We start from the raw sequence: 10,194 nt of genomic DNA on the forward strand, positions 1-10,194 counted from the left end.
AAGTTGCGCTGATCAGTCCAGAAAAAGTTACGTAATCAGAGAGTCCCTGGAACAGAAAAAAATCATACGGGTGCGTGTGGTCTCGGTCACCCGGCGCGAAGCACAAAGGAGAGGGAGCGAGCGAGATAGAGCGACATAGATCTTGCTTTGTCTATCGATCACGGGATAAAAGCCGAGGTGCGCCGTTTCCATAAACGCAGCCAGCCGACCTGCAGTTCGAACGTAGTTGGACCGCAGTGCGATATATTCGACTTCTGTTGGCTGTTTTTGGCGTCGTCTGGCTGTTCTTCGCTGTTCGTTACAATGGTCGTCTGTAAGTCACATCCGCCAAGATTAGAAAAAGAGGATCTGTGTCCATGGAAAACGCTCGGCGTGTGGAAACGCTTGTCGGCGCGAAAGGAGATTCCGGATTAGACGCGAGAATCGATACGCGAGGATGTAACTGACCAACCTTAACCTTTTCGAATATGCTCGATTTTTTTTTCCCCTCGGGATACAAGCCACACCCTCGGGCATTATTAACGTTATAACGTTATTAATAACTTGAAACCGACAATTCGCGAAATTCTTGTTTATCAGCTCGCGATATCTTCGTTTTAAATACGAATGTTTACTCGACGACGATGATAGCGCATTTTTTTGTCCGCCGTAATACGCGATCGACAATGCGAGATCGAGATACATAAATAAGACGGAATTTTACTAACCGAACGTTTCTCTTCTTTCTTTCTTGAACAGGCTCGTTAACTCCCGATGTTCTCGATCAGCTGCGTGCGAAATTTTATGCCGACGATCGCAACGTATTAGCGCAGAATGTTTGTACGAAAACGAATCCCATCGAGGCGTGCGCCTCGAGGAAAATCCTGGAGGAGACTCATCATGTTTTCACCCATAAAATCGAGACCGAAGGTAAACCAGTGACTAATCAGAAAAATTCTGGCAGATGCTGGCTGTTTGCTATCTTAAACGTCATGAGAACCAATTTCATGAAACAGCATAATTTAGATGAGTTCGAATTTAGTCAGGCTTATTTGTTTTTCTGGGATAAGGTTCGTATATGTTGTTTTTCAAATATTGTGCAATTTTGTTTCATCTCATATATATTCCAATATCATCAGCCAGCTGTATTTCTCTTATAGGTAGAACGTTGCAATTATTTTCTGCATAACATTGTAAGCACTGCAAAACGTGGTGAGCCAGTTGAAGGCCGTTTGGTCAATTTCTTATTATCTGATCCTACTTGTGATGGTGGACAATGGGACATGATTGTAAATCTGATAACCAGACATGGCGTTGTGCCAAAGACATGTTTCCCAGAATCATATAGCTGCGAGTCTAGCGTTCGTATGAACAGTCTGTTAAAGAGTAAGCTGAGAGAATATGCCAAAGCTTTACGGGACATGATTGATAACAGCGCGTCCGACGAGGAGTTGAAGACACGAATAAGTGAGCAGATGACGGTGATTTATCGAATAATTGGTATCTGTTTGGGTGTACCCTCTGAGAAAATTACATGGGAGTACTATGACAAATTGAAGAGTTACAACTGCGTAGGGCCGATTACGCCACTAGAGTTTTATGAGAACTATGTGAAACCATATTACAATGTGAATGATAAAGTATGCTTGGTAACCGATCCTCGACCAGGTAATCCTTATGGAAAGTTATATACTGTGGATTGTCTAGGAAATGTTGTGGGTGGAAAAACTACCCGCTACAATAATCAGCCGGTGGAATTGCTAATGAAACTGTGTGCCGAAAGTATCAAAGATAACGAACCTGTTTGGTTCGGTTGCGATGTTAACAAAAGATTAATAGATAAGCACGGTATTCATGATATTAAAGCTTACAATTTTGAACTGATGTTTGGCACTGATATTCATATCGGGCTTTCCAAGGCTGATAGATTGCTTTATGGAGATTCTATGATGGTACACGCAATGGCTTTTACAGCTGTTTCAATAGACGTAAGTAATATTACAAGTAGTATATAATAAAACATTTAAAGCAATAATATTTATTTATATCTAATGTTTAAATATTCTATTTCAGCGAGAAGGTAAGATAAAGAAATTCCGGATAGAGAATTCATGGGGCGAGGATCACGGACAGAAGGGTTACCAGGTTGTGTCCACTGAATGGTTCGCCGATTTCGTCTTTGAAGCAGTCGTAGATAAAAAATATGTACCTGCGGATGTGATGGCTGTATTCAACCAGGAACCCATCGTTTTACCCGCCTGGGATCCCATGGGCACGCTCGCTCATTGATGTTAAAGTGATTTAACTAAATGGCAAGCCGTTTTACTTTACAGAAGGAAGATTTCAAGTATAACACATGAGAAATGAAATATTTAAAAATTCTGGGGGCAGTGATTGTACAAAATACCAATATTTTATACCTTATACAAAAGAATGCAGCAGTATTGATAAGTGGCTTTGTCGTTCGTATGAATTATAAGTCCGTTTTTGTTTATTACAGTATACGAGGGCAATGTTTAGTTCAATCATCAAGACTGAATGTATAAGTTACCATATATGAAATCACAAAATAAATATTGTTTTACGCGTGCATAAAAAAAGAACCACAATTTCTGATTGTTTATGCAATGTGTTAATGAAAATTATGAAGAATATTACGTTGCATTACATATTTTATCTTAGTAATGTATCGATTTTAAACATAATCTACCATTAGACAATTAAATGAAATTGGTTTCAATACTTGATTTAACACGCGCAATAAATCGCATCTCATACAAACAAAAATAGTGCGAAAGAAAATTTCCGTCGTATTGCATACCTGCGATTTAATAAATTTTTTTGTTAAGTAAGTGCAGCAATGTACGATATAGCATAGAGACACTCGTATTTCTGCATATTAATTTTAAATTCGTACACATTACAAGATAAAGCAATAGAAAAAGAGAGTATATATATATATAAATATAAATATATAAATAGATATGTAAAATTTAATAAAGACTTGCCGATATGATTAAAAATTTTTGCTCAATAAGTTGTCTTGAATTTATTATAGCCTATTTTTCGCGTAAATATGAGCTTCAAATGCAAAATTCAATAAATAAAAAAAATAATGTTCGAGAAACTCTAGGAGGTTGTATATTTAAAATAATATATTGTCAACATGTTTACAAAAATGCCTAGTATTTCCTAAGTTTTTGAAGTTATATGCAAAGTTTTAAATGATAAAGATCTCTTTCGCTGTTTGTAATTGTATTGCAATTTTGCCCATACACCCCGACACATGTTCTGGAGACGCACATCTTTTTCTTTAATTGCAAATTTGTAGATTCTTTGTATCATATACTTTGGTGCAATAAATTGACCACATTGGATCAAGCTTAAAGCAGCATATAGTTTGCAACGGGCAACAAGGAGAGGATTGTCAAGACGCAATGCTAATTCAAATTGCTTCACTGAGATTTGACCTGCCATTTTAGCCTGTGCACAAGATACATTGGATTAATAAAAACATATTGTATAATATAACAATAATAACTTACACAATGTTCAAATTCTTCTCCTAATGCAGAAAAGGCTCCTCCAAGCGTGGACAACCAAGACATAGCATGATCAGCTTCTTGTCTTTCTACAACTATTTGCATTAATTTTTCGTTCCTAGAAAGCAACAAGTGAGAAAGACTATAATAGTTTAAATTACGTTGTGTCACCATGAGCTTACCATTTGTAATCGAGGAATTGCTTTCTTGGCGTTCTCAATCTTATAAATATTATTTGCAAATTTTCTACATCATATAAATTCCATGTAATTTGAAAATGTAGCAACATTTTCATAGCGCTCCTACGATAAACATATGACTTTATTAGCATTGTAATGTATGCTGAGACGAGATATGAATTAAGTCCTTTTTTGCACAGCCAGGTGTACTGTTTGTATTTATATTCATTTTCACAATGATCAGACAAAATTTGCTTGAATTCGGAATATCTATATACGCCGCACGTTTTGACGATAACATAGTCGAAAATTATATCTCCTCTATGTACAATTAATAGCACGCCGTTAGATATTTCTCGTCTGAATTTATGAAATGCCAGAATATTTTGCATCGTTACTGCATTAGATTCCGCATGACACTCATGTTCGTCGGCAAAATCCATCGATGTTAATGCACCGAGAGCTTCACAGTTAATTGAAGATTCTCGGTTTATAGATCATCTAAAATCGAGTTTTCCAAATAGATCTAAATTCCAACGTCTAAATTTCATTGCCCAGTCACGTTTTGAATAGCATATAATAATATTTGATGCTCTGTGCGTCATGCACGAAAAATCATTCTCGAACGTAAACATCGGATTTCCCTAGTCAGCTGTTATCTAAGGTTTGTTCTTTTTCTTTGATCGATCGTATTGGAGAAATCAGATTATACGTAATACAATGAAATATAAGGAAAGTTAAAAAATACTATTGAGATTTTTAAAAATATTATCATATCATGAAATTATATCATGAAATATTATTATATTATATTATTATATCATGAAATTTACTAAAAATTATATATATTTATAGAATAATAATAAAGTAGAGTCGAGATCGAAAGAGAATTTCAGCAAATAATAATCATCATCTTGGAAACCGAGATTAAAGGTTAATCTACATTGATAGAAATGAATAGTGAATGAAAAGACGATGGAATCGAGAAGAAAAACTGGAAAACAATTCCGATTGGAATTCATTCTAGTTCCAAAAAATTTTCTATTGGCTATACTGATAAGTAAGTTTGGCAATATAATCTGTCGCGGGAACATAATATTTTAAGAACGAAGATTCTGAGACAAAAAGAGGTTATTTATTGTCACCCGGTGTACACGGAGGTTATGTGATCACTTAAAACGAAAGATAATTTAATAATTTAATAATACAAAATGCTGAAACTGCTCAGACTTAGTCACAGGCTCGATCGGCTCCGTCGTAGATCTGAGAATTTTGCAATGCAAGTGCAGAGAAGATTATTCTTATCGGAGGCGTATCGCTGCGAGGAAGCGTGGAATCGCAGATTGGAGTCGCCGCTGCTGCAAAAGATCGACCCGACGACGATGTATCTTGAATTGGAGCAAAAGTATAACAACGTGGGCAAAGTGAGCGCCGTCGACGTTGACATCTTCGTCAATAGCGTCACCGACGATACATACGTCGACGAAGTGATAAAAATTCTATACAACTTCAGGCGATCCGTGGAAACGACGAACATGCTTGATTCCACACACCACGCCGTAATACGATATCTCTTGCAACATGATTACATTCAGGAATTGCACGAGGTGCTAAGTGATAGGCTCAACTATGGTGTCTTTCCTGATCATTTTGATTACAACATGCTCATGGATCATTTTATAAAGAAGAAGGATTACGCCTCTGCCGCTAGAGTGGCAACCTTGGTTATGCTGCAGGAAGATTCAGATCACCCTATTACCAATGCATTATGCTTATATGCATGTCATAAATATTTGGAAAATCCTGATGATTGGAAGAAACCTGAGATTCCAGTAGATACTTCCAAGGAGGAAGTAAAGATACGTGTAAAATATTTAAGAAATCCGTTCTTTGATGATCATTTTGATCTTACTGATCCTAGAGATCTCATTGGCAAGACTCTAAGTTTTCAGGGAAAGCATAGGGCAGATGCTGTAGGAAGAACATGTCAGTTGAGAGGTTTGATATTGTATAAGAAGTATGACGATGCATTAAATTTAATAAAACAATGGTTAGAAACAGTGCAAAACAAAATAGTTTATAATGAAGTATTTGAGTTAATATCAAAAGACAACAGTAATCTTCAAGATCAAGATGCTGAAAAATTTAAACTTGTAGAAATTCAATTGTCTGCGTTGAAGGAAAAACAAAATCTTAAAGAAAGTTTAAGTGAAGCGATAGAAAATCTTATTAAAACAACTGTAAATGAAGAAACTGATAAGGATATTTCTAAACAATGTCAGGTAATAAAAAAAATGTTTATATCTGAGTACTCCATACCTAATAAATTGTAAAACATTAAACTCTCTGGATTTTCAGGCTTATCTTGACTGGGAACGTGTGAGAGTTTCAATACTAGAAACACAAATGAAAGAAATAGATAAAGAAAGAAGAATTAAGAAGATAGAACAAATAAAGAAGGATTTAGAAGAAAAAGAACAACTTTTGACTTTCTTCGACAAAGAGGAAGAAATTGAATTGAAGATAGAAAAAATAGAAGAAAAAGAACGTAAAGAAGATGAACGTATTCGTGCCATGCCTAAAAGTGCAAAGAAATTAAGACAATTGGTTGCTACTGAATCTTATGTACCACCAGAAATTAAAAATAAAACATAAAAAATAAAATGTAAAAAATAAAGAGATAGGACAAGTATATTATGCATACAGGATTAGAACAAAAAAAATCAACTGAATTGTTATTTCATTATACTTTGATATTATGATATATATGTGTCTCTCACATAACTTATAAAAATAATTTTTAAGGAGAATATGTATAAAATATTAAAAGTTGATGTTATCGTTATTCGCACACATTCTATATTTTGTACACATTCTTTGCTCGAAAGTGACGTTTTAGCAGTTATCTTATTTACAGCCGTAAGTCAGATCATATCTTCAAGTTGCGAGAAATACGAAAGTCAAACTCGATGCTAAAAAATTATTAGGCTTTATAACAAATAATGTCTCTTTGAGCATTGATGTTAACAGCGTGTTTTTATTATACACTTGGCCCGAGGCTAATAGAAGCCTAATGCCTGACGACTTCAGGCCAAGGCACATTTTTTTAGCAGCCAACTTAGTAGATTCATGGAGACTCTCGTGGGCAATATCGCATTATATTTTGCCAGCTGTACAGCTAAAAAATGTTTGGTCTTTGATGCATTCGATATTCGTTTATATTCTGTAAAATAGCAAAATATCTGTAATTTATGTAACTATAGAGAATTTAAATTACATTATTCCAGTATTATTATATATAAATTATTATGAAAAATGAGTTTTATACCTGTATTAGATTCTCATCTGGTCCTGAGCTTACAATTCGCATAATCGCACAACACTGTATATAATAATCACGAGGCTTTACTCTGTAATTGTGCAGTCAATGCGGCGGTTTCTTGTTTCATTTGTTTCAAATCGGCAGTTATCCTTTCCAAATTAGCACCGACATTTTTAGCGGACTCAGAATCGATCTGGATAGATTTTTTTATATATAAATGAATATTATATAAGAAAATATTAGTTTTCTGTATTACATAAATTTATTTATTTTTTTTAAATTCTACTAGCGCTAATATCTTACCTGTTCTTCCAAATCTCTAATTTCTCGTATTGTCGCACCAGTTTCCTCGACTAAACTCACAAGTTCATTGCAGTCCGAATGTAATGTCGCTAATAATTTGTAAGCTTTCCTCGAAGCTTCATTTGTTCTCGCGTCTCTGAATATTAATTCATCTACGACAGTAAAGGATCTCTCTAATCTCCCGGTAAGCGTATTGATTTCTTTTTGAATTTCACGAGTGTCCGCTAGAACTTTACTTATTTCATCTCTCTGTTTTCTAACATTATTTATTATTTCTAAAATTCGTTGAGTATATGCGGATCTATTCACTTCCTTTGGAAGTTTCTGAACTTCCGCGATCAGTTGTGAATACTGTTGATCTTTATTCCGACATTCTTCCTGAAGTTCTTTCTCTTTCTCTTTTAACAATTTTATCTCGTCTAGTTTTTTTTGACTCGCATTCTGTGTAAAAATATAAACATTTATAAACTATAAATAGCATTTCTTTGCTACTTTACAATTTGCTAATTTTGCGTACTTACAGCTTTTGTGGAATGCTTCTCTCTTTCTTGCCTATACTTCATGATTAAGGGCACTCTATGCTTTTCCCACTGATTTGCTAAATTAATTAATTTGTTTGTACTAGCTTCAATTGCGGATTCCAATTTTTTTATATTCTCTGGTCCATCTTGAAGCAATTCATATGCTTTTGCTTTGATCTTTTTTTGCTCCTCATTAATTTTTAATTCCTTTTCTTCATTCTGACCGATTACCATCGCTTGTGCTAATCTAGTGGTTAATTTTTTAATCTCGTTTTGTAATTCTTCTATATTTATTCTAAAACTTTCGCATTCTGTTTTCATTTTTTCTATTTCGACTTCCTGTTTTGCCTCATTTTTTAATGTTTCTTGATCTGGAAGCACTGGATGCGATACGGATTCAGATTTCACCTGAGATTCCTAAAAATTTGAGAAAAGAAAATGTATATATGTATATGTATATAGATTGAAGTGCATATATATATATATATATATATATATATATATATAAAACGTATATAACGTATGATATATTTGTTATATATTCACCGTTGAAATTTGTATCTTGTTCTCTAATGAAAACTTGCTAAACTCTTTGACAATATTATGTGCATTAGAATAAGCAGCTTTCTCAGACTGTTGGCTGTTAAGCCAATCTATACGCTCCATAATATTCATCGGAGAAGCATTAAGTGTCCTCGCATTATATGATATCATGGAAGGTAAAAAGCATGAAACGTCTTGCATTTGTTCAGGCACTGGTTGTAAATAGCGCGTATAGTAATCTTTATAATCTGTAATCATTCATCTGTAATCATGCTCTATTCGCATAACGACAGTTTTTTTGATATCTTATTAAAACTAGTTCAAGTAATATTAATGTCATTTTACCATCCTCCGCATTTATTATTGGTACTTCAATATTTACAGATACATAAGGAACACTCGCTCTTCCTCTATTCCTGAATCCCTTCTTATAACAGTAATGTGGCAACCATGGTATGGAGAGTCCTCGGGATATCGCGGATGCTACCGATTTCTCCAATAAAGCAACTTTACTGATAGATTCGTTTATAGTTTTCTCACTCTCTTTTGGCAGTTTTTCAATGAGAAACATAAACACCCTCCGCAGATCTGCTTCTGAATTATACAGGAATGTTTGGTAGCCAATGTCACCTCTGTACCCGAGTTCCTAAAATTCCAATTCATCAATAGAATTTTGCGACAGCAAATAAAGATATAAAATTAATTTAATGAAGGCTGGAATGATAGATATTTACCGTGCATGTTTGTGCAAGAGTAGCACCTAATCGAAAACGCGCTGCCATATTTATAGGTAGTATGGTGGACAGGCCTGAGCCTGGCCTTATTGCTTCTAAGCATCTTACAGTAGCTTCCACAACTAATTCGGTGTTAAAGCCACTTAGATTCGTTATGCTCTCATCAATGTCACTGAAAAGAGAGATTTATTTTGTAAATTGAGAAAACCAAACGTTGCTAAAAATCACAGACAGCCTGCGGTATCTTAAATCTGGAATTCCTTTCTGGTTGGAAGAGAAGTAATCTGCTTTCCGATTGTGAAGGGCGTTCAAACACCGCCCACCTACGGAAGAAACACAGCGGCGAACGAGCAGAGTCGTCGAGCTCGGGTACTTACCAGCCTATTTGTCGCAACGAGTGAATTATTATATTGTCGATTTCCTCCATCCTATGTAAAAAGATGAAAATCCTAAGGCGCCGCTACCGCCCCGTCGTATCGCGTGTTTATGAGCTCCGGCTCGATTTAATCATCGGGATCTAACCTTCCGGCGAGCGTGACAAGTACTCGCCAGTGCTCGCAACACATGAATCCGCTCGCGCGTATATATACGTATACGTACGTATGCCAGCGTGTGTGTGCGTATGTGTTTTGACAAGTGGAGTGGTAAATTCAGTATTCCAGTACTGCCAATCGAAGAGATTTGTGATTCCAATCAAGTTCAGGGTTCCTTTCGACTGCACAACCTCGGAAAGATTTTGCTTGCCGAATCGCGATTTCATTGACTTTGGCAACGAATATTTACGTGAAATCACATGGAAAAGTTTACTGCTATTTTATTTATACTATATATTTTATAGTTTGATATGAAATAAATATGTTTATTAAATTTTTGCGCATACAGCGTAACAGCGACTGACTGTTAATTACTACCATTTTTTTGTTGTATGATTTTCTTATGTAAATCTTTTTTCTATTTGTAATTTATTTATAAATTAAAAATAATGCAAACTCGGATTCTATCAACAAATGATATAAAATCCATCATAAGAAAGAAATTGATTTGCACCAAGTGAAAAATTTATTTCCGTCA

General features: G+C 35.0%; 4 protein-coding genes across 5 annotated transcripts; 2 read left to right on the forward strand and 2 right to left on the reverse strand.

Annotated features, from left to right (window-relative positions):
• Window positions 1-41: 41 nt before the first annotated feature.
• Window positions 42-3,016, forward strand: LOC105423767 (bleomycin hydrolase). 2 transcript variants are annotated; one of them, XM_011633674.3, is made up of 4 exons: window positions 42-313; window positions 739-1,049; window positions 1,140-1,967; window positions 2,053-3,016. In XM_011633674.3, the coding sequence occupies exons 1-4, from the start codon at window positions 304-306 to the stop codon at window positions 2,266-2,268; spliced, it is 1,365 nt and encodes a 454-aa protein (XP_011631976.1). In that variant the 5' UTR covers window positions 42-303; the 3' UTR covers window positions 2,269-3,016. The 2 variants fall into 2 exon arrangements, with proteins under 2 accessions (XP_011631976.1, XP_011631975.1); XM_011633673.3 differs by having other exon boundaries at window positions 298-438.
• An 81-nt stretch (window positions 3,017-3,097) lies between these two features.
• Window positions 3,098-4,356, reverse strand: LOC105423768 (uncharacterized). The gene is made up of 3 exons (XM_011633676.3): window positions 3,704-4,356; window positions 3,525-3,639; window positions 3,098-3,462 (listed from the first exon to the last, which is right to left on the reverse strand). Exons 1-3 carry the CDS (start codon window positions 4,141-4,143, stop codon window positions 3,172-3,174), a joined length of 846 nt encoding a protein of 281 aa, XP_011631978.2. The 5' UTR covers window positions 4,144-4,356; the 3' UTR covers window positions 3,098-3,171.
• A 328-nt stretch (window positions 4,357-4,684) lies between these two features.
• LOC105423769 (uncharacterized) lies at window positions 4,685-6,545 on the forward strand. Its single transcript, XM_011633677.3, has 2 exons — window positions 4,685-5,982; window positions 6,059-6,545. The coding sequence occupies exons 1-2, from the start codon at window positions 4,912-4,914 to the stop codon at window positions 6,353-6,355; spliced, it is 1,368 nt and encodes a 455-aa protein (XP_011631979.2). The 5' UTR covers window positions 4,685-4,911; the 3' UTR covers window positions 6,356-6,545.
• LOC105423770 (coiled-coil domain-containing protein 22 homolog) lies at window positions 6,433-9,777 on the reverse strand. Its single transcript, XM_011633678.3, has 8 exons — window positions 9,501-9,777; window positions 9,124-9,295; window positions 8,735-9,035; window positions 8,393-8,637; window positions 7,847-8,263; window positions 7,326-7,766; window positions 7,029-7,215; window positions 6,433-6,923 (listed from the first exon to the last, which is right to left on the reverse strand). Exons 1-7 carry the CDS (start codon window positions 9,548-9,550, stop codon window positions 7,096-7,098), a joined length of 1,746 nt encoding a protein of 581 aa, XP_011631980.2. The 5' UTR covers window positions 9,551-9,777; the 3' UTR covers window positions 6,433-6,923; window positions 7,029-7,095.
• Between the last annotated feature and the right edge of the window lie 417 nt (window positions 9,778-10,194).

This window comes from Pogonomyrmex barbatus, unplaced genomic scaffold (assembly GCF_055798465.1).
Source record: "Pogonomyrmex barbatus isolate J1 unplaced genomic scaffold, ASM5579846v1 scaffold7, whole genome shotgun sequence".
NCBI lineage: Eukaryota > Metazoa > Arthropoda > Insecta > Hymenoptera > Formicidae > Pogonomyrmex > Pogonomyrmex barbatus.